General features: G+C 39.9%; 1 protein-coding gene across 2 annotated transcripts; it reads left to right on the top strand.

The window, feature by feature from the left end:
- The first annotated feature begins 733 nt into the window (after positions 1-733).
- On the top strand, positions 734-19073 carry LOC124380958 (H-2 class I histocompatibility antigen, Q9 alpha chain-like). 2 transcript variants are annotated; one of them, XM_046842308.1, is made up of 8 exons: positions 734-885; positions 12408-12668; positions 14645-14918; positions 17112-17410; positions 17519-17617; positions 17776-17808; positions 17909-17978; positions 18114-19073. In XM_046842308.1, exons 1-7 carry the CDS (start codon positions 813-815, stop codon positions 17941-17943), a joined length of 1074 nt encoding a protein of 357 aa, XP_046698264.1. In that variant the 5' UTR covers positions 734-812; the 3' UTR covers positions 17944-17978; positions 18114-19073. The 2 variants fall into 2 exon arrangements, with proteins under 2 accessions (XP_046698264.1, XP_046698263.1); XM_046842307.1 differs by having other exon boundaries at positions 17507-17617.
- Positions 19074-25532: the final 6459 nt, after the last annotated feature.

Here is a 25532-nt window from a genome sequence, read left to right as displayed (position 1 = left end):
ATGTGTTTTGTTTCTCACCTCATTGTGCAAACTCCACACTGTACCCTCTGTAAACACTATCAGTGTTGTGTGTAACTTTGTGTGTAAATATTTCTAGAGATAAACGGTTACTGTAATACTCAAACCAAGTCCACCAACTACCCTGCCACAGTGCCCCACAGGATTCAGACCTCACCTCTAGTCTTGCTAAACACGGCCAGTCAACATTATCACTGGACTGGTGAAGCTCATATGAGTTTTTTTTTTATTTCTTTCTCTTTCTTTCTTATTCTGTCTTCTAAATGTAAATAAAATCCCAGATGTTCAATGTTTTCTCAGACTGTGGACTGTGTTATAGGTTTAGCTTCTTCTAATAGTTTAGAATTCCCATTTAAACATATCTTAGATGTGTGGCTCAGTGAGTCTCTTGACACGAAGTTCCTCGTAAACAATGTAAACAAACTAAATTCATTTTGTAAAGATAATACTAAATGCATTTAAGCCCGGATAAATAGGTAAGTTTGCGTTAGGAAGGGCATCCAGCGTAAACACTTGTGCCAAGTCAAACATGCGGATCACGAATACAGATGATCCGCGAGACTAAATTCTCTATTCTGATTGGCCCAAACTGGGGCGATATGATAATAATACTTTCCCTCACTTGTTGCTCCGCCCCAAACTCTCAGGTTAAAACAGCAACTTGTACTCAGTAAACGCCGGAAGAGCAGGAGGATTTGGATCTGTTTTACCGAGTAAACCGAGTTAAATACCGGGTTAAAGAGAGTTAAAATGTAAGTTGAATATAATATTAGAGGAAAGTGTAGAGGAAGTGAATGATGGCGCGCTGCAGATCAGTAATTAAAGCTCTGATCTTTCTTCTATTTACTCTTCAGCTTTCATCAGCAGGTGAGCAGTGTTGGGTAAAGTTACGTTCATGGGCGTAAATTTCATTTAACAGTAGGGGGGATATTACATATAAAATTTCTCATGAGCAATTTTTGAAGGGGGACACAAATAATACAGTCAAATTGTACTTACAGTATAAAGACACAGTGTCCCCACAGTGAAAAACTTTGTTTCTATCATTATTATTGTAGCACAGAGACTGCGTCAATTACAATCATAATTCAAAGTGCTTTACGTAAATAAAGTAAAACTATCATAAAAAAAATAATCACAACAATAAAAACAAGGAATTAAAAAATGTTTAACATTTTATTTACAAATGAATGAAGACATTTAAGAACAGAATAGAAATTGATTATAAAATTACAGTGTGGTGTTCAGATGTAGCACAGTGCTCATTTAGTAAATGCACAGATAAACAATATGCTAATTATGTGTTAATGTTAAATTAACATTATCGTCCCAAATAAAACACTGCATGAGAAACGGCTTTGGTGTGGAAGTGTCAGTGTGCTATGCTACAAGCTACTGTACACAAGCTAACGTTCACTAGATAAGTGATATTTTAATCACTAATAGAGCAGATTCATGGACAATTACATACGTAATCAGCATTTCTTCCGCAACTAATTTATGAATGAGTCTAAATCATCTACATTAAAGAGAATCGCTTTATTTAAAGTGATTAAAATACACTAGTTAATGGAGTTAAACATTAATTGAGCCGCAGACACACACCTGACTCGTGTGTGTAGTGAAGGTGAGATGAACACACACCTGACTCGTGTGTGTAGTGAAGGTGAGATGAACACACACCTGACTTGTGTGTGTAGTGAAGGTGAGATGAACACACACCTGACTCGTGTGTGTAGAGTAGGTGAGATGAACACACACCTGACTCGTGTGTGTAGAGTAGGTGAGATGAACACACACCTGACTCGTGTGTGTAGAGTAGGTGAGATGAACACACACCTGACTCGTGTGTGTAGAGTAGGTGAGATGAACACACACCTGACCTGTGTGTGTAGAGAAGGTGAGATGAACACACACCTGACTCGTGTGTGTAGAGAAGGTGAGATAAACACACACCTGACTCGTGTGTGTAGAGAAGGTGAGATAAACACACACCTGACTCGTGTGTGTGAAGGTGAGATGAACACACACCTGACCTGTGTGTAGAGAAGGTGAGATGAACACACACCTGACTCGTGTGTGTAGAGAAGGTGAGATAAACACACACCTGACTCGTGTGTGTAGAAGGTGAGATGAACACACACCTGACTCGTGTGTGTAGAGAAGGTGAGATGAACACACACCTGACTCGTGTGTAGAGAAGGTGAGATGAACTGGGAAAGCAGGCAGTGGGTCAAACCACTGTGAGGAAGGGAAGGGGGGAACTCAACTGTTTCTAAATGCAGTTTTGCGGGTTTTTTTCCTACTTACACAATTATTTTAGGTATACATACATATATTTTTATATAATAGGGAATACATATAATGGAGAGTGCGATTTAAAAAAAAAAAAATTTTTTTGGGGGACAACCTCGGATGGGGGGCATGTCCATCACAGTGATGTAATGCTCTGGTTTGCCATCTCCGCTTCTGACCAGCTTCTGTTCCTTGGCTCGCACGTGTGACTGCGCGATTCTACGTTCATTTTAATTCAGTATTGATTTTTTATGCAAAATAATTTAACTGAAAAGTAACTCGCATTACTTTTTTTAAAAAGTAACTCAGATATTAATGTGTACATTTATAAAGTAACGCGCTACTTTACTCGTTACTCCAGAAAAGTCATATTATTACGTAACGCACGGTATTTGTAACACGTTACCCCAACACTGCAGGTGAGTTCTGTCATCTTTACTGTCTGTACATTTATTTACAAACACTATTCCAAAAAAATGGGGACGCTGTGTAAAATATAAATACAAACTTAAACTGAATTCAGATCTTATAAATCCATAATTTTACTCACAATACACCTAAAAACATAAGGGGTGGTCACGTGACCCTGAACAAGATGGCAGCTTATAGTTTTGTTTCGCTTTGAAAAACCCGCCGGATGTGAAAGAGAAGGAGAAGAAGAAGAGGCTGGTGTTGGTGCTGGTGCTGGTGCTGGCCTACAATCACACTTCACTTATTTGGAGTGAAAGTAGTGTCCTAACCCTCTCCCTACCCTGCTAGATTGTGTTGAGGGACAGTTGGGAAATGAATGCTTCCTCTGCTGCAGTCCATATTGTTTATGTGTAGGAGAGCTGGTTATATTATACAGTTCTTTTGTATTGATCTATTCTTGCCTTCCAGATTTGTTAATTGTGTAAGATCCTGTGAAATTGGTCCAGTGGTTCTTTCGGACCACAACCCAGTGCATTTACATTTAACACAATTTACAACCCCCAAATCTTCTTACTGGAAATGTAACAGTTCTTTCCTTAATGATGCTTTCTACCAGTTTCTTAAAGGAAATTATGCCAGTACTGGCAGGATAATGAATTCTGTCCAGTAAGCAGCACCACCAAGTGGGACGCAGCATACACCACCTTAAGGGACCACACACACACACACACACACACACACACACACACACACACACACACACACACACACACACACACAGTTTATCAGTATTATGTACTGGACTTGAAAAAAAAAAAATATGGCATTTTAGAATTAGCAGCTAAATAAACAGTCGACTATATAAATATATATATATATATATATATATATATATATATATATATATATATATATATATATATATAAATATGAAGCATATGTACAGTGAATAAATATAAGGCAGTAACAGTGCAGAGACATATGGACATCATTAAGAAGTACAGGAATGGTTCTTAAGGCTGTGGCATTGAAGAGTAATTAGCAAGTCGAATAAACAGTCTACTAAACATATATACAGGGAGTGCAGAATTATTAGGCAAGTTGTATTTTTGAGGATTAATTTTATTTGAGGATTTAATTTGAACAACAACCATGTTCTCAATGAACACAAAAAACTCATTAATATCAAAGCTGAATATTTTTGGAAGTAGTTTTTAGTTTTAGCTATTTTAGGGGGATATCTGTGTGTGCAGGTGACTATTACTGTGCATAATTATTAGGCAACTTAACAAAAAACAAATTTATACCCATTTCAATTATTTATTTTTACCAGTGAAACCAATATAACATCTCAACATTCACAAATATACATTTCTGACATTCAAAACCAAACAAAACAAATCAGTGACCAATATAGCCACCTTTCTTTGCAAGGACACTCAAAAGCCTGCCATCCATGGATTCTGTCAGTGTTTTGATCTGTTCACCATCAACATTGCTTGCAGCAGCAACCACAGCCTCCCAGACACTGTTCAGAGAGGTGTACTGTTTTCCTCCTTGTAAATCGCACATTTGATGATGGACCACAGGTTCTCAATGGGGTTCAGATCAGGTGAACAAGGAGGCCATATCATTAGATTTTCTTCTTTTATACCCTTTCTTGCCAGCCACGCTGTGGAGTACTTGGACGTGTGTGATGGAGCATTGTCCTGCATGAAAATCATGTTTTTCTTGAAGGATGCAGACTTCTTCCTGTACCACTGCTTGAAGAAGGTGTCTTCCAGAAACTGGCAGTAGGACTGGGAGTTCAGCTTGACTCATCCTCAACCCGAAAAGGCCCCACAAGCTCATCTTTGATGATACCAGCCCAAACCAGTACTCCACCTCCACCTTGCTGGCGCCTGAGTCGGACTGGAGCTCTCTGCCCTTTACCAATCCAGCCACGGGCCCATCCATCTGGCCCATCAAGACTCACTCTCATTTCATCAGTCCATAAAACCTTAGAAAAATCAGTCTTGAGATATTTCTTGGCCCAGTCTTGACGTTTCAGCTTGTGTGTCTTGTTCAGTGGTGGTCGACTTTCTGCCTTTCTTACCTTGGCCATGTCTCTGAGTATTGCACACCTTGTGCTTTTGGGCACCCAGTGATGTTGCAGCTCTGAAATATGGCCAAACTGGTGGCAAGTGGCATCTTGGCAGCTGCACGCTTGACTTTTCTCAGTTCACGGGCAGTTATTTTGCGCCTTGGTTTTCCACACGCTTCTTGCGACCCTGTTGACTATTTTGAATGAAACGCTTGATTGTTCGATGATCACGCTCAGAAGCTTGGCTATTTTAAGACTGCTGCATCCCTCTGCAATATATCTCACTATTTTTGGCTTTTCTGAGCCTGTCAAGTCCTTCTTTTGACCCATTTTGCCAAAGGAAAGGAAGTTGCCTAATAATTATGCACACCTGATATAGGGTGTTGATGTCATTAGACCACACCCCTTCTCATTACAGAGATGCACATCACCTAATATGCTTAATTGGTAGTAGGCTTTCCAGCCTATACAGCTTGGAGTAAGACAACATGCATAACGAGGATGATGTGGTCAAAATACTCATTTGCCTAATAATTCTGCACTCCCTGTATATACAGTGGAACCCGGTTATCTCGACCTCGGTTACCTCGACAACCCTATTAAGTCGACGTTTTTGAAGTGGAACCGCCAAATTCTCGCTTTTTCTAAGCATTTTTTATCGGTTATGTCGACTTTTTTTATGTCGCCGAACCCTGATATCTCGAGCACAAGGGGGAAAAATTTGCCATTTAACATCGGTTATCTCGGTGCAGCAGCAGAAGAACTCGCGGAAGTGGCGGAAAAATCAAGTCTTACAGCTGCTCCAGGTGTTGTATTGTATACTGGTGAATCTCTGCTGTTAGTTAGTGCACATATGCCTTTTGTTGCACTTTGGGAAGAAAAGCGCAGCCGTTGAGAGAGTGCCGGTGGGAAGACACGTACCGGGATACGCATGCGCGATAACAACGACCGCCGTGAACCAACATATACCAACAATAACGGACAGTGAGAGTGTGGAAGTTAAAATAGGAGCTGGTGATGATGCTAAACAAATCGCAGCAACGCTGTTGTGTAAAAAAACCCTCCAAAAACACGTGCATGCACATTCTCATTTATTAACGCACATCATGTACATAAAGAAATTTTAAGCACGTTAATATACTGCCGCCATTTTGATTTTCGTTTATCTCGATCATCGGTTACCTCAATGCTTTTTGGCGACCCCTAGGACATCGATATAACGGGTTCCACTGTAGTTATATATATATATATATATATATATATATATATATATATATATATATATATATATATATATATACATACACACAGGTTATGTACACAAATGAATGTGAAATGTTGGGCAGAATGTACAGTAATGATAAAGATACATACAGATATAAAAGTGCAGATGTTCTGAGGAGTGAAAAAGATATTCTATGTAGTATGTACATGTATTGTACAGAGGTTATATACAGTCTTTTGTTTATGTTTGTTTTGTAGTGATTTAGCGGTGTAGTGTTGAGTTCAGTAGTGTGATGGTGGATGTTGTGTAGTGATTAGCGGTGTAGTGTAGAGTTCAGTAGTGTGATGGTGGATGGAAAAAAGCTGTCCCTGAACCTGCTGGTTCTGGTGCGTAAGTTCCTGTATCTCCTTCGTAATGGAAGGAGGTTAAACAGTTTATGACTGGGATGTGAAGAGTCCTTGATGATGCTGTGAGCGCTGCGCAGACATCTGCTGTGGTGAAGGTGTTCACTGGCAGGTAGTTGGGTGCCAGTGATGCGTTGGGCGGTTTTGACCACCCTTTGCAGGGCTTTATGTTCACACACAGTAGAGCCTCCGTACCATACGGTGATGGAGTTGGTCAGGATGCTCTCAATGATGCAGCGGTAGAAGCTCGTTAAAATTCCCCGGGGACAGATGAGATTTCTTGAGACTTCTCAAGAAGTACAGGTGCTGTTGTGCTTTTTTAACCAGGGCTGAAGTATTCTGCTGCCATGTCAGATCCTCAGAGATGTGAACTCCAAGGAACTTAAAGCTGGAGACTCGTTCTACCTCAGCTCCATCAATGTTGACTGGTAGATGTCTCCTGCTGTTGGATTTCAAAGTCCACAATGAGCTCTTTAGTCTTCGTGGCGTTGAGAGTCAGTTTGTTGGTAGCACACCACGCTGCTAGATTATGGATCTCTTCCCTGTAGGCCGATTCGTCATTGTTGTCAATCTGGCCAACCACGATGGTGTCATCTGCATACTTGATGAAGATGTTGGAGTTATACAGAGGAGCACAATCGTGGGTGAACAGGGAGTAGAGCAGTGGGCTCAGAACACAGCCCTGCGGTATGCCAGTGTTCAGAATGAGGGTTGAGGATACCTGGTTGCCCAACCTGACAGATTGAGGTCTGTTGGTGAGAAAGTCCGGAATCCATCTGCAAGTGGAGGTGCAGATACCCAGTTCACTGAGCTTAGTGATCAGTACAGTGGGGAGGACTGTATTGAACGCAGAGCTAAAGTCAATGAACAGCATTCTGATGTATGTGTTGCTTTTATCCAGGTGGGTGAGAGCAGAATGAAGAGCTGTGGAAACTGCATCCTCTGTTCACCTGTTCCGGCGATAGGCAAACTGGTGTGGGTCCAGTGTAGGTGGTAGGCCCGCAGTGAGGTCATTCAGGACCAGTTTCTCAAAGCACTTCATAGCAATGGGGGTGAGTGCAACTGGGCGAAAGTCATTCACGCATTTAGCAGCTGAGTGCTTAGGCACTGGTATGATAGTAGTGGTCTTCAGGCATGTTGGTACCGTGGCTTGGGCCAGTGACAGATTGAAAATGTCAGTAAAAACCTGTGCCAGTTGTCCAGCACATGCTCTGAGAACACGTCCCGGTATGCCATCTGGGCCAGCTGCCTTTCGTGCATCCACTCTGCTGAACACTGAATAGACGTCCGTTGTTGAGATTGAAAGTGGGCTGTAAGCAGTAGAAGAGTCCGTGGTTGGTGTAAAATGTCCTGTGCTTTGGTCAAAACGAGCAAAAAGTGATTGAGCTTGTCCAGTTGGAAGGCACAGTTGGTTGGTTGAGTTCGAGCTGTAGGTTTGTAGTCCGTGATTGACTGGATGCCTTTCCACATGCGTCTGGGGTCAGAAGTGGAAAGTGCTCTTCTATGTGGAGTTTGAATGTGAGTTTTGCTTTCCTGATGCCCCTTTTCAGGTTGGCCCTGGCTCTGTTGTAGTCCTCTGCACTGCCAGATTTAAAGGCAGCATCTCTTGCTTTCAACAGGAGACGGACTTCAGAGTTCATCCATGGCTTCTGGTTTGAAAGCATTTCACGTGTGTGACATTGTCAATGAATGTGTTAATATGGTCCAAAACAGATGATGTGTAACTGTCCATGTCTGTGTGAGAGTCCAGTGTGGCCTGTGAGGCGAACATGTTCCAGTCAGTATCCTGAAACTGAAAATAGCCCCTCTGGCCATACCTTTACTGTCCTCACAGCTGGTTTCACACGTTTGATCAGTGGTGTGTATTTGGGTAGCATGAACAAAGAGAGGTGATCAGACTGACCCAAGTGGAGGAGGGTATGTTTGTGTACACCTGGTCCAGTGTTTTGTCCTCTGGTGGAGCAGGAGACATTGCGGTGAAATTTTGAAAACAGATCTCAGGTTGGAGTGGTTGAAATCTCCAGCAACAATGATAGCTCCTTCAGGATGTGCAGACTGCTGTTTGCTGATAGCTGCATGCAGTTCCTCCATAGCTAGCTTAGCATTAGCATCTGGCGAAATGTACACTGCAGTCACAACAATGGCTGAGAATTATCTCGGTAAATAAAAGCTTCTGCACTTAATCATCAAATACTCTAAATGAACAGAGTGAGGACTTTCAGTAACAGTAGAGTCCATGCACAGACCTCCACCTCTGCGCTTATTAGAGTCCTCTGCCGTCCTGTCCGCCCGAAAAACACTGGGACACCCGAGCTCAATGGCGCTGCTGGGAATGTTGTTGTTGAGCCATGTTTCCGTAAAAATCAGTAAATGATCATCTTAAAATTATTTTTAACTGATTCGATACCAGTTGAAATGAAATATTTGTGATATTTGTGCATCCAATCTGATATTGTAGTTTGTAAATATTTGTCTTTTCAGTAAAATAAATAAATAAATAAATAAATATTATAATCTAAATGTTATTTTTACTAATTCAGAGAATAAATTCAGAATTCACGATTATTATTTCTGTATATTTTCAGATGTAAATAAACTGTTAAATTGTGATTGGTATGTTTATGGATGGAAATTGAAGTGATTTAGAGCAGATAGAGGAAGATGATGATGATGATGAGGATGAGGAGGGTGATGATGAAGATGAAGAGTGAACATTTCAAATACAATAAGCCATCTTTGTTTTTGTAATAAAATAACAATTGTTGTGGTCAGTAAATTCAAATATCATACAAAAAAAAAAATCACATTTGTATTTGGTAATTTATTGTGATTTTTAATTTATTTTAAAGACCAGTAAACACTTCAGTTTCCAAAATATATACTTTTCTGTTAATAATCTTATGTCAGGCTTCACAGATTTATTATTATTATTATTATTATTATTATTATAGCGGATCGGTCGAGGCCCGGGTTAACAACGACCGCCACAGGTATCATTAGCTGACAGGGTACCGGTGTAAATTGTGCTACTGTTGGCTGAAGGAGGAGAAGGAGAGGAGGAAGACGTCTACAGAGACGGCAGAAAAAAGGGAAGTGTAGGAGAGTGGAGGTTCAGGTTGGTACTTTAAATGTTGGTACTATGACGGGTAAAGGAAGAGAGGTAGCTGATATGATGGAGAGGAGAAAGGTAGAGATGTTGTGTGTTCAGGAGACCAAGTGGAAAGGGAGTAAGAGCAGGAACATTGGAGATGTTTAAACTGTTTTATCATGGTGTGGATGGAAAGAGAAATGGTGTAGGGGGGATTCTGAAGGAAGAGTACAGTAAGAGTGTAGTGGAGGTGAAGAGAGTTTCTGATAGGGTGATGTACGTGAAGCTGGGAGTTGAAGGGATGATGATAAATGTCATCAGTGCTTCTGCTCCACAAGTGGGTTGTGAGATGGAGGAGAAGGAAAAATTAGATAAAGTGGTAGAAGGTGAACCTAGAAATGAAAGATTGGTGATTGGTGCAGACTTTAATGTGCATGTAGGTGAAGGGAACAGAGGTGATGAGAAGGTGATAGTAGGTATGGCCTTAAGGAGAGGAATGTGGAAGGGCAGATGGTGGTAGATTTCACAAAAAGGATGGAAATGGCAGTGGTGAACACGTATTTTGAGAAGAAGGAGGATCATAGGGTGACGTATAAGAGTGGAGGAAGGTGCACACAGGTGGACTATGTGCTATGCAGGAGATGCAGCCTGAAGGAGATTGGAGACTGTAAGGTGTTGGCAGGGGACAGTGTAGCTAGACAGCATCAGATGGTGGTCTGTAGGATGGTTTTGGCGGTGAAGAAGAATAGGAGGAGAGTGAGGACTGAAAGAAGAATAAGATGGTGGAAACTGAAGGAGGAAGAGTGTAGTGTGAGGTTCAGGGAAGAGGTCAGAGAGAGGCTCGGTGGTGGTAAAGAGGTGCTGGATGATTGGGCAACTACTGCAGGAGTGATGAGGGAGACAGCTAGAAATGTACTTGGTGTAACATCTGGAAATAGAAAGCAAGACAAGGAGACGTGGTGGTGGAATGAGGAAGTGCAGGAGAGCATAAGGAGAAAGAGGTTGGAGAAACAGAAGTGGGATAGACAGAGTGATAAGAAAAGTAGGCAGGAGTACAAGGAGATGCGGCAGCAGGTGAAGAGGGATGTGGTGAAAGCCAAGGAAAAGGCATATGAGGAGCTGTAGGAGAAGTTGGACACTAAGGAAGAAGAAAAGGATTTGTAGCGATTGGCCAGGCAGAGGGACCGAGCTGGGAAGGATGTGCTGCAAGTTAGAGCAGTAAAGGATGGAGAGGGAAATGTGTTGACTAGTGAGGAGAGTGTGTTGAGAAGGTGGAGGGAGTATTTTGAGCAGCTGATGAATGAGGAAAATCACAGAGAGAGAAGGTTGGATGATGTGGAGTTGGTGAAGCAGGATGTAGATAGGATTAGTAAGGAGGAAGTAAGAGCAGCGATTAAGAGGATGAAGAGTGGAAAGTCGGTTGGACCAGATGACATACCTGTAGAAGCATGGAGATGTCTAGGAGAGATGCAGTGGAGTTTTTAACCAGATTGTTTAACAGGATTTTGGAAGGTGAGAAGATGCCTGAGGAATGGAGAAGGAGTTTGCTGGTACTGATCTTTAAGAATAAGGGAGATGTGCAGACCTGCAGTAACTACAGGGGAATAAAGTTGATCAGTCACACCATGAAGTTATGGGAAAGAGTAGTGGAAGTCAGGCTGAGAGAAGAGGTGACCATCTGTGAGCAACAGTATGGTTTCATGATGAGGAAGAGCACCACAGACGCATTATTTGCTTTGAGAATGTTGATGGAGAAGTATAGAGAAGGTCAGAAGGAGCTGCATTGTGTGTTTGTGGATTTAGAGAGAGCATACGACAGGGTGGAGAGAGGAGTTGTGGTATTGTATGAGGAAGTCTGGTGTGTCAGAGAAGTATGTGAGGGTGGTGCAGGACATGTATGAGGACAGTGTAACAGCAGTGAAGTGTGCAGTAGGAACAACAGACTGGTTCAAGGTGAAGGTTGGACTGCATCAAGGATCGGCCCTGAGACATGGTGGTATGGAGACGGATGATCCGCTGTGGAGACCCCTAATGGGAGCAGCCGAAAGAAGAAGAAGATTATTATTATTATTATATGATTTATAGATGTTTCTCAGAGTACAATAATAATAAAGTGATGAATGTACAGTGATGTGTTTTAGTATCAGATGATTATAGGATTAAAATCATTAATATAAGACTTCATAATAAAAGCAGAGTGTGTGTAGAGTGAGAGAGTGTAAGTGTAAGACTGTATTTTTCGGACTATAAGTCGCTACTTTTTTCCCCATGTTTTGAACCCCGCGGCTTAAACAATGAAGCGGTTAATTTATGGATTTTTCCTGGGTTTTTCCCGGTTTCACAAACTTCAAGCCAAAAAACTGAACCCCATAACATTAGACCAATAAAATGTCCGAACGGAAACGAAAAAAACGCACTTCACCTGTGTTCTGAGCTGCACGGCATCGGGAGAAAAACTTTCACCGGTGGCGCATGACGATGACAAAAGATAAACTCCCCAGAGAAATACAGTGGTACCTTGACCTACGAGTTTAATTGGTTCCGTGGACGAGCTCATATCTCAATTTGCTCGCACATCAAATCAGTTTTCATATTAAAAATACTTAAAATGGCATTAATCCGTTCCAACCCTCAAAATGACCCCGTTTTTATGTTTTATGTTATTAAATTGGAAAATACATTTCTAAATAACAAATCTTGTATAAAAACATAATAAAAGAGTATGTAAAGATGTAATAAAGCTTTATTCAGTGTATTTTCCTTGGAGAGGAGACGACTTGAGCTAACGGAAACGCCGGCGGGGTGTGTGTGTGTGTGCGCGCGTGCGTGCAAGTGTGTGTGTGTTGTATTAGTATGTTAATGTGTGTGTTTATTATTTGACAGTGAAACACTCTCTGCAGTACGTCTACACTGCAGTTACACCAGGAATAAATTTCCCAGAGTTCACTGTTGTTGGTCAGGTGGATGGACAGCAGATTGAATATTACGACAGTAACCTCAGGAAAATGATCCCAAAGACAGAGTGGATCCAAAACAATGAGGGAGAAGATTACTGGAACAGACAGACACAGATTATGCAGATGCATCAGGAGAGCTTCAAAGTCAACGTGGCAACTCTAATGCAGCGCTTCAATCAGACTACAGGTATACACACACACACACACACACACACATATATTCACATTGTGGCAGTTTATAAAAAAATATGAAGAATATATTTTTTCCTTATAAAAGTTAAAACCTGGAAAAAAAAGTCATCATTATCATCACTGTTTATTTAAACTTTATTTACAAATAGAAAATAAATAAATAAATATAGATTTATATAAATATAAAGTTTAATATCAGATATTTAATATCAGATGAATAAAACAGAATAAAAAAGATTACACACACACACACACACACACACACACACACACAGAGTGGAGACGTAAACACACACTTACAAATAAACATACGCACATTTTAGAAGGTTGGTTCAGCAATGTTCACCAGCTGACTGAATGTGATTACTCCAGATTTAAGAAGGGTTTACGTCTAGACGTGTTCTGTGGATCAGTGGTTCCTCCAGCAGCCAGCAGAGGGAAGCAGCATTTGATTTTTATCAAAGTCTCTTCAAAATCTGGAGACACGAGACATCAAGTCTTTTTGGGTCCATCAGAAATAAAGTTTTTTCAGTTTTAGATGTTCCAGAGTCTTTAGAATCACACTGGTGACTGTGTTCCAGCTGAAGCAGGTTGAGCTCCAGGAACTTGTGTAGAAAGTTGAGATGAAATGCAGTGATCCTGCTCTGTAGGTGCACTAAACCCTGACCACCGTCTTCTTGAGGAACATAGAGAAGCTTCACGGTAACCAGTGCAGTTTGTCCCAGAACAAGTCCACTAGTATCACTTGGATTTCTTCTCCCAGCTCTAGTTTCAGGTGGACACGGGTGATGTTCTACCACAGAGAGGAGACTGCTGGATCATTAATAATCAGTACACGACCTTCTACATGACATTCTGAAACAGAACCATTTTTCCACAAGTCCTGTTATCTGTTCAGTGGTTCCTTCCCAGTTCTTTTGGATGAAGGATTCGTTTCCTTGGTACACGTTCAAGTATTTAAACCTTCTCTTGTCCAGACACGTCTTTCTGGGAGTGTTGGTGTGTTTCTTCACCACTTTCCAGTTTCTTTTTCTCCAGTTGACTTTTGTAGAAGAGATTTTTCTCATGGTCATTCAGCAGTCATGTTAATGATGTTCCTCACCGTGTTTGTTCATCATCAGGACGATGTCACCAGCATACGCCCAAAGACGAGATGTTTTTCCTCTCAGTTCATTTCTCAGTGTGTGAAGCAGGAGTTCAGTAGCTTTAGCATGTAGCATCTCTGATGGTGAGCATCATCTCACTCTCCTGTGGCCTTCTCAAGAGTGTTTAAGCCTCCGTTCACTTTTAACACACTTTTAACATCATTGTGTAGAACTTTAATTTATTTTAATTAAATCAGGTTTACGCAATCTCCCACGACGACACAGAGGATGTGAAGAAGCAGCATGTAGCCGAACGCAGACGTGAGAAAAGATTCAGACGTTTCACTTCCGTCATTGTTTATCAGAATAAGCAGTTTTGGCATGAAGGGTGTGAGGAGAAGGTTGATGTGGTATTTGCCTCTGTTCTCTCCAGGAGTGGGAAGATCTCATTGGTTGTAGTTTATTTATTGCAACATTGTTCTGGTTTGTCATTTTCTATTCTGGATCTCTCCATCATTTTTTCTTTTCTTTTCTGACATGGACACACGCTCATAACGTGCTCTGCTTGTCCACAACCAAACATCTAATCCAGACACAGATTATATTAATCAAATCCATCCATTGTGAAAGTTAATGTATATTCAAGTCCTGGTTTCTTCTTTTTCTTCTTCTTACTTCAGGATCATGGATGTAAATCTTCTAAAAGACACTATGTTTCTCACTCAGTCCCACTTAATGAAAGGGGAACTTCAGAGAAAGTGACTGTTTTCGAAGAGGTTGCCAGCACTCGTACATTGCAGCAAAAACCTTCAATATAAAGTGTTTGATAGAATAAGCTAACGCTATGCTAATTACTCCGTGTGTGTGTGTGTGTGTGTGTGTGCAGGAGTTCACACAGTACAGAAGATGTACGGCTGTGAGGTTGATGATGACGGCACTGTTAGAGGATATGAGCAGTTTGGTTATGATGGAGAAGATTTTATCAGTTTTGATCTGAAGACTCTGAGTTGGGTCGCTACCACACGTGAGTCTGTGATCACCAAGAACAAGTGGGATCCAAATACTGGCTTTAATAAGAATGAGGAGAATTACCTGAAGAACATCTGTCCTGAGTGGCTACAGAAATACCTGACTTACGGCAAACACACTCTGGAGAGGAAGGTAACGTGTGTTCCTGCACCACACACACACACACACACACACACACACACACACACTCTCTCTGTCTCTCTCTCTCTCTCTCTCTCACACACACACACAAAACACACAAACATTTTCTCTCTCTCACACACACACACACACACACACACACACACACACACACACACACTCTCTCTCTGTCTCTCTCTCTCACTCACACACACAAAACACACACAAACACTTTCTCTCTCTCTCTTTCTCTCTCTCTCACACACACACACACTCTCTCTCTCTCTCTCTCTCTCTCTCTCTCTCTCACACACACTCTCTCTGTCACACACAAAACACACACAAACACTTTCTCTCTCTCTCTCTCTTTCTCTCTCTCACACACACACTCTCTCTCACACACACACACACACACACACACACGTCGTTAGTTAGCATAGCATTAGCACACTATCAAGCACAGCTAATTTTATTCTTTTATATATATATATATATATATATATACACTCACACTCGTTCTCTTTCTCTCTCTCTCTCTCTCTCTCTCACACACACACACACACACACACACACACACACACACACACAAACAGATAATTTTCATGTGACTTCTGGAAGCTCATTGAGTTCATTAATGTAAAATAAAATCTATTCAGTAAAGTTATAAAGTGTAAACACACATTACACACTTTATAGCTTTACTGACTTATAATTCATTATATTTATTACAGAAATCTCCAAAATACATCAGTAAAATGGAGAAAATTCTGCTCAGAGCTGCAGCCAGTGATTATATTAATAATCAATTCATCACATTATTATTTTTCAATTAGTCAGATAAAACAAATTACTTTTTTATCATTAGATGTTTTGCTTTTTATTATTATAACTGTATAAACCTTCATTCAGGGTGTTTCTATATAAAAGTGTAGTTTAAAATGTAAAAGTCTCATATTGAGATTAATCTTTAATTTTGATATTTTAAAGCGTGTAGTTGCTGCTTGTTGAGTGAATGAGGGAATTTCTGCTTTATTCACTTCTGCTGAGTTTCTTTAATTCTGTAAACAAACAAAAATATAAAACAGCATTTGAGTATAAAAGATGAAGAGATTTGTGTAAATCAACATTTGTATTGTTTTTAATGATAAATACAGACGACAAATTAACAATCAAACTTAAAAAATCAACATAAAATATAATACAACATAATAATAATAATACGACATTTCGTTTATTTTTAAAATTTTATTTAGAATATATAATTAATTACTTTTAATAATTAATAATGAAATGATTTGCATATGTTTATATATACAAGTAAAAAGTGCTGCTTTACTGCTGCTGTTATTTGCTGCTTTTAGATTTGGTGTTTAATTGAATGATCACGATGTTGTGAGTGAACTGATCATGTGACCTGATGATCGCGAGTGATGACGGAACAGATCCAGTGCGACTTTCCTGAAGTTACAAACACACACTTTACACAATATCACTTCATTAAACTACACCATTTACACATGATGAGGATTCTAGAGTTTTTACTCCCCGTGCTGATGTTCCACCTTCATCCCTCACAACACTGTGTTTTCTTTTCCTGCTGCTGGTTGACCCCCGAACTCTCCACCATTTCCTGTTATTTTACATCACACTGAACGCTGAGCAGCCAAACTGATCAATATCCAATAACCACATCCAATCAATAACCACATCCAATCAATATCCACATCCAATCAATACCCACATCCAATCAATAACCACATCCAATCAATAATCACATCCAATCAATAATCACAACCAATCAATAATCACATCCAATAAATAACCACATCCATTCAATAACCACATCCAATCAATAATCACAGCCAATCAATAACCACATCCACTGGTCAATAACCACATCCAATCAATAACCACATTCACTGATCAATAACCACATCCAATCAATAACCACATCCAATCAATAACCACATCCAATCAATAACCACATTCACTGATCAATAATTTCATTATCAATTATACTGATTATTAGTTTCAGCTTCACTTCTGATAGAAACTTAACCAGGATTTTAGTGAAGTGCAGATTACAACCAGTATTGTTCATGAGAATTACTGTGTGTGTGTGTGTGTGTGTGTGTGTGTGTGTGTGTGTGTGTGTGTGATTTATAATTACAAAAATAATGGTGATTAAATATTCATGTCTCTGCAGATCGTCCTGAGGCGTCTCTGTTCCAGGAAGAAATTTCTTCTCCAGAGGTGGTGTGTCATGCTACAGGTTTCTTCCCTAAAGCACTGATGATCTCCTGGCAGAAGGACGGACAGGACGTGTATGTGGATGTGAAGCTCAGAGAGACGTTACCCAACCAGGATGGAAGCTTCCAGAAGAGGAGCATTCTGAAAGTCTCAGCTGAGGAGCTGCAGAAACACACCTACACCTGTGTGATTGAGCACAGCAGCTTGGAGAAGGATTTAGTGCTGCCTGTGAGCGAGAGACGAATCCTGAGAGGTCGGAGAAACACTTTCCTATAAATCTACACATTTACAGAGTGAACACTGATTTACTGATGCAGCAGATAATAAACACTCTGTGATGATTTAACAGGTGAAGGATCAGATGGAGGACTGATTGGGATCATCGTTGGTGTGGTCGTAGCTCTCGTTGTTCTTGTTGCTGTTGTGGCTGGAATTGTGGTCTGGAAGAAGAAGAACTCTGGTGAGTGGAGAAAGGAAAACGTTTTCAGAGAACAGATTTACACTTTAATTCTTAAAAGTTTATTTAATGAATATTCCACATCTTTTTTAATTAATAAATTAGACACAACAACAATCTGATATTGATATTAATATGTGTGTTCATCATCTGTGTTTCAGGATTCAAACATGTTCCTGTTCCATCCAGAGCCTGTGAGTGAAACTTTATGATCCATAAATGATGTTTAAATCCACTACAGTGTTTATGTGCAGTGTTTTGATTTCACTTTGTGATGATTTGAATGTTTTACAGCCTCTGATGGAGATTCTTCCTCCAATAACTCCTAAAGTGTGAGAGTGTGTGATCCTGCTGCAGTGAGAGAGTAAGACATGATGATGTTTACACTGTAATCTGGAATATTAATCTGTGTGTGGAGGGAAAATCCAGCAGAAGAGTCTGTGTTCATATTAAATCTCTCCTCAAAACTCATCCTCTTTCTGTCTGTCTGTTTTTCTAGGAGAGGAGGAGAGGAAGAGGAGGATCATATACACACACACACACACACACACACACACACACACGCACACACGCACACACACACACCCTTTTCCACTTATAATTATTATATTCATTATATATTATTATAATTATAATTGTTTGCACTTATAGACTTTGGATTGCTTCATATATCATTGTTTCCCCCCCAATGGTGACCAACCCCTCAGTGGCACATTTCTCAAGGCACATTCTATCTGCCAATCTGCATTCGAGTTTGATGCGATGTTCTGTGTATAAATGGAGCATATTTTATTGTGAATCTGCTGTTACTACTCGTGTATTTTTGCTTGCTGTAATTGATTTCTGCAGACTTTGATTTTATATACACACCTGGTAATTACAGTGTGTTAAAAGTGTCACAGGTATGTAAACATTTATTTTTCATTACTCTGATTAATATTTCATATATTTGTTCTTTTTAGGACATGTTTTTTACTAGCAGTTCCACATTTACTATTTTTATCTCTGAGATATACACACATGCACACACAAAATTAAACTATTTTACTTATAAGTGCACTGCATGGAGAAACTGATAGAAGGTTACATGTAATATTACTTGTATAGATTGAAGTGAGATGTAAAACCTTTACAGGAGCTTCGGTACTGTTCAGGTTTGCTGTGGCGCTTAATGCTGCCTGTTATCAGTAATTATACTACATCATAAATTATAGCTCAGAATTACTTTTTTTTCTAGCATAACTTTCAAAATTAAACTGCCACTCCTTAGCTCTTTTACAACAATAATGACGCAAGTGATTCCTTAATTCTGATTGGTCAGAGTCTGATTTCTGTTCAGTCTCTAAATCTTGTAGTTTTCAATAGGATTGACTCATTAAATTGTTATTGTTTTTTTGTGTGTGTTATAAGGTGAATATGTGAAAAGTTGGACAATTAAACTTTAGGCACTGTATGGTAACATGAATGTTTTACTTGGTTCTTCTTCTTCTTCTTTCAAGAAGCTTTTATTGTCATTTCAACTATATATAGCTGACGCAGTACACAGTGAAATGAAACGACGTTCCTCCAGAACCCTGGTGCTACATAAACAACATAACGCTACATGACAGAAAAACACAGAGTTAAGGACTCAAAATCACCACTGCAAACAGGAAAGGGCTCAGAGTCGATCCTTGATGCAGTCCAACCTCCACCTTGAACCAGTCTGTTGTACCTACTGCACACTTCACTGCCGTCACACTGTCCTCATACATGTCCTGCTCCACCCTCACATACTTCTCTGACAAACCTGACTTCCTCATACAATACCACGACTCTCTACCCTGTCGTACGCTTTCTCTAAATCCACAAACACACAATGCAACTCCTTCTGACCTTCTCCATCAAAATTCTCAAAGCAAATAATGCATCTGTGGTGCTCTTTCTCAGCATGAAACCATACTGCTGCTCACAGATGGTCACCTCTTCTCTCAGCCTGGCTTCCACTACTCTTTCCCATAACTTCATGGTGTGACTGATCAACTTAATTCCCTGTATTTACTGCAGGTCTGCACATTTCCTTATGCTTAAAGATCAGTACCAGCACACTCCTTCTCCATTCCTCAGGCATCTTCTCACCTTCCAAAATCTTGTTGAACAACCTCCTCTCCATCATATCAGCTCCCTCTCTGCCTTTACCAGTCATAGTACCAACATTCAAAGTACCAACCTGAACCTCCACTCTCCTACACTTCTCCTTTCCCTGCCGTCTCTGTAGACGTCTTCCTCCTCTCCTTCTCCACCTTCACCCAACAGTAGCCCAATTTCTGATTTGTGATCTGCATATTTAATTTGGCACATGTTTTACACTGGATGTCCTTCCTAACACAACCCTCCCCATTTATCCGAGCTTGAGACCGGCATTAAGAGTGACCTGACTTGTGCAACACTAATGGCTGGGTTGCATGTTTTACTTGGTTAAATAACTAAGGAAAGAGCAGTGAGGAGAGGAGCTGTAGAAGGCAGGACACCACAAGAATAACCCAAAATCTTAGTATGATTCTAAGTGCAATGTCTAAAGAATATGCAGAAATGGGTCAAATAATGAGATTAAACAAATTGAAAGGTCACGAATATGTATACATGTTTTTGACCAGACATTATTACAATAGAAAAGTGGAGGGGTCATTAATTTCACACTTCAGTGATGCATCACAGACAGGAATCTCATACAGTGAGAGTGAATACTGTTAGTAAACCCAATAAACACAATTCAGCAACAACAAAAAAGCTTAACTCTTTTTAATAGTTTTGGTCGACCTTTCCTCACAATGTCCAGATTTTCTTGAAAAGTCCATCTTGAAAATGGCCTTGTAAATGTTTCTGCAACCAAATCAATTTCTTATCTGTCAGTCATTGTGGAATAATAATAATAAAAAAAACCAGCTATTAAATCAACATGAATATAGGACTTGAAAATGCAGATATTATTGTACGATTGCTAGATGTTGCCAAATCTGATAAGTTAAAGCAATATTATATTGTATAAAGTGAAATGACACAGGGAAAAAGTATTGAACTCACTAACTGAAATAAAATTTTGTTTAATACCTGATGGAAGAGCTTTTGCTTGTAGTGCCAGCTACAAGACACTTCCTGTATGAACAAACTAATCGCTCGCAGTGATCAGGTGGAATTTTGATCAATTATTCTATACAGATTTTCTTTACATCTTACAGTTTTTTTGGATTGCTTACACACTAAAATTAAAAGTAGTACACTATTAGCAAAACCTTACACTCAAGAGGCAAAACATCAGCCCATATTTGCACAACTATAAGCACAATGTCAAACCTCACACTTGTTGCACTTGTGTGATTTGCAAAACACTAAACACACTTAACATACATTACACACAAAAATCTATCATGAAGTCACTTCCTTGCAATACCAAAGCACTGACTGTCAAATTACTGCACCGTCCAACCAATTGGTTCAACACAGTCATCAGGTGTGCAAACACTTGTTTGCTTAATTACAGACACACCAATCAGGTGTATAAGCACTATAAAAAGCAGCAGGTGAGTTCACCGATCTTCAAGCACAAGGGTAGGAGTCAGAGAAAGAGTAAGACGAGGAGGAGAACAAGGAGGGGGACAAGGAGGAGGAGGAGGAGGAGGAGGAAGGGGAGGATGAGGAGTCAACAGAGGAGGAATCAACAGAGGAAGAGGAAGAGATGGAGACCATGCTGGAGGTAGAGGAAGAGGAAGAGTAAGAGGAAGACAAGTAGGTGCTCAAAGAGGACCGAATCTGACAAATGAGATCCGCACAACACTGGTTGACCACGTTGTCAACCACGGCCTGATGCTGAGGGGGGCTGGACTGCAAATACAGCCAAATCTAAGAACATTTCGACTGGAAAATAGGTATTGTAAAAATATCATCATATCAAAAACATCTGCACGGTTTCAGTAACTGCTCACAGTACTGTATTATATGAACTATCAGCACTTCTGTTTTCCTGTGAAATTACTGAACTATTGTATACTACACAATGTTGCATGACACTGTTCTTCAGAGAGTTTTACAAATGGATGGAGAGGAGATCCAGCATGGGTTCATTTATGTGGATGAGGCTGGGTTCAACCTGTCGAGAACACGAAGGAGGGGAAGAAACATCATTGGCCACAGGGCTATAGTCAATGTCCCAGGGCAACGTGGGGGTAATATAACACTCTGTGCAGCCATTACACAGAATGGGGTCCTCCACCGCCATGCCCATATGGGCCCTTACAACACAGCACTTATACTTACATTCTTGGACCGATTGCACAACATAACAGCAGCAAATCAAATCGATCATATGCAATACATTGTTGTCTGGGACAATGTGTCTTTCCACTGCTCTGCTCTGGTTCAGAACTGGTTTCAGCAACATCAACATACTCTCCATTTCTCAACCCTATAGAAGAGTTTTTCTCGGCATGGCGGTGGAAGGTATATGATCTCCGTCTCCAGGCTGAGGTACCCCTCATCCATCCATGGAGGAGGCCTGTGACCAGATGGAGGTAGCAGCAATTCAAGGATGGATTCATCATTCAAGACGTTCCTTTCCAAGGTGTCTTGCGAATGACAACATTGCCTGCGATGTTGATGAAATTCTCTGGCCAGATGCAGCTAGGCGAAGAGACAATGTCTAGTTTTTTTGTTATTTTTTTTCACAGTGAACTTACAGTACAATACGTGAAGTGACGTTTTGGTACAGTATTATGAATCTCCATGTCAACATTTTGGGCGTGTTAACAGATGAGTTTCTTCAGTCTGCAACATTGGTCTTGTGTAGTGTTTGGTGAATTTACATTATATTTGTACTTTATTGATAGTAGTCTACTCTAATCATAGGGAAGTAGAAGTGCTAAAAGTGTTTTAGGTTTATCACAGCAGAGTGTAACTCATGCAGACAGAGTATAGTAATGTGAAACGTGTGTTTCATATGGTAACAAAGTGTGGTTTTTACACAGAAGTGTATAGTTTTACAAGAGTGTTTAATTATGCAAGGATCTGTAGTGTTTGCTAATTGGGTGTGTGGTTGTGCTAATTGTGTGTAGTGTTTTGAAAACACGGGCCCTGTTTTGAAAATCGTGCTTAAGCAATCCAAAAAAACTGTAAATATTGAAGCCCTCTTGTGAATCTTGATCATTACCCCGTGAGGTAGGGGTGCTGCAGCGCCCCCTGTCTCGGAGCACAAGAAAAAATGGTGGTGCTGGGGGTGCGGTGTTAAAAATAAATCATTCAAATTTTGTAACAAAAATTACGAATTTTAATAACTTAAAAATTCATTGTATTAATTGAAAAAAAAATGCTTATGCCTACAATGACAATAAGCAAAACGTGTCCCGTGACCTCACCAATGTTCCAACTTTAGTTATTCAGAGAGGCAGTTGGGAAAAGAGTCTCGTTCATTCAATGTAAACTGGTTCAACAAATAGAGGTAGCTGCATTACACTGAGGAAGGTGATCGCCTTGTCTCTTTGCATTGATTTTTACGTTATCTTTCCTATGATTGGAGCAAAAATAGGTTGATTCAACATTAGCTAAATCTTAATAGAAAATAAATTTAAAAATTTAAAAAATTTAAAAAATGACATTTTTTGTTGATAAAATTTGTATGCTTGCGTTCAGGTGTGGGTAAACCTTTTTGTAACCCCTGAACCTACACTAACACAGCTGAGTTTGATTTGCACAGTTAAACTACAGTACTTTACTTTAAATCAGCTGCTGCCTTGCCTTTAAGTGTACTGTTCTTTTTTAAATATGCAATTTTTTTCTGTGTCATTCTTTCATATTAATTATAATTCTTTATGAATTTTAATATCTTAATTTCTTTATCTCTGTAGATTTGTGAGTTAAAACCAAAATCTCGTTCAAACATTTTATGTGAACTGCTGCATTGGAACTGTGTAAAAACAGTTTTTTACAACCTGACTCCTGTTTAGATGCTTTCAACAAGGAACAAAAATATATTTTTCTCATAAAATTATTACAATTATTTAATTGTATAATATTTAGGCATATATGCGTGCTGTGGAATATAAAGGTTTATAATTTTGATAGATTTATATTTTACATTTAACAAATAAGATTTGTTTTCTGGGAGTGATTAAATGAAATTACGGTGGTTGATAAATAGGGGGCAGTCGAGGCTCTTATATATTATGTGCGCACAAGCACCGGTTCAATACAACATATAGAGGACTCCTGTGTGTGTGTGTGTGTGTGTGTGTGTGTGTGTTTGTATGTGTGTTTTAAATGCTGCATTGCTTATGTGAGTTTCATCACTCACTTCTACACTCAATTTAGTTCAAGTATTTCACTCATTATGATGTGGTTCCTTCCAGTCAATGTAAATATATTCTCCCGGTTAATGAAGGAGACTGCGTTAATTAGAGACACACATTAATTACTGTATAACCCTAACCATTGACAGTGTTGGGCAACGTTACTTTTAAAAGTAATTCATTACAATATTGAGTTACTCCCCAAAAAAATAACTAATTACGTTACTTGGTTACAGTTGTGTTCAAAATTATTCAACCCCCAATGCTGTAAATGGTTTTAGGGAATTTAGTGTACATTTGTAATTGTATTCAGAATGAAATCCTACAAGGACTTCTTAAAGAACCATATGCAACTAAAATGACATCAATTAGTTTTGTAATACAGTAGTAAATGTTTCTTTTGTGAATTCTTCATTGACATAATTATTCAACCCCTTAAAGACTACCACTCTGAAGAACAGAGGTTCAATGAAGTGTTTTCAATCAGGTATTGAAAACACCTGTGGATATCAGGAAGCAGCAATAAAGCCTAATAAGCACCAATTAGGCAGCTTTAAAATGACTGTGATACTCAGCTCCTTCTAGACATTTACTGGTGTGGTTACAAACATGGTGAGGTCAAGAGAATGGTCCAGGAAGACAAGAGAACAGGTGATTACTCTTCACAGGAAGGGCAATGGCTATAAGAAGATTGCAAAGATGTTAAACATACCAAGAGACACCATAGGAAGCATCATTCGCAAATTCAAGGCAAAGGGCACTTTTGAAACGCTACCTGGTCGTGGCAGAAAGAAGATGCTGACTTCGACTGCTGTGCGCTACCTGAAGCGTAGAGTGGAGAAAAGTCCCCGTGTGACTGCTGAGGAACTGAGAAAAGATTTGTCAGATGTGGGTACTGAAGTTTCTGCTCAGACAATACGGCGCACCCTGCGTAATGAAGGCCTCCATGCCAGAACTCCCAGGCGCACCCCCTTGCTGTCCCCAAAGAATAAGAAGAGTCGACTGCAGTATGCCAAAAGTCATGTGGACAAACCACAGAAGTTTTGGGATAGTGTTCTGTGGACTGATGAAACAAAATTAGAACTGTTTGGGCCCATGGATCAACGCTATGTTTGGAGGAGGAAGAACAAGGCCTATGAAGAAAAGAACACCTTGCCTACTGTGAAGCATGGCGGGGGGTCAATCATGCTTTGGGGCTGTTTTGCTTCTGCAGGTACTGGGAAGCTTCAGCGTGTGCAAGGTACCATGAATTCTCTTCAGTACCAGGAGATATTGGATGACAATGTGATGCAGTCCGTCACAAACCTGAGGCTTGGAAGACGTTGGACCTTTCAACAGGACAATGATCCCAAGCATACCTCCAAGTCCACTAGAGCATGGTTGCAGATTAAAGGCTGGAACATTTTGAAGTGGCCATCGCAGTCACCAGACTTAAATCCGATTGAGAACCTCTGGTGGGACTTAAAGAAAGCAGTTACAGTGCGCAAGCCTAAGAATGTGACTGAACTGGAGGCTTTTGCCCATGATGAATGGGCGAAGATACCCGTAGATCGCTGCAAGACACTTGTGTCAAGCTATGCTTCACGTTTAAAAGCTGTTAT

This window comes from Silurus meridionalis, chromosome 27 (assembly GCF_014805685.1).
Source record: "Silurus meridionalis isolate SWU-2019-XX chromosome 27, ASM1480568v1, whole genome shotgun sequence".
NCBI lineage: Eukaryota > Metazoa > Chordata > Actinopteri > Siluriformes > Siluridae > Silurus > Silurus meridionalis.
Note: the sequence above shows the minus strand (reverse complement) of the source record. Positions and strands in the feature narration are given on the sequence as shown.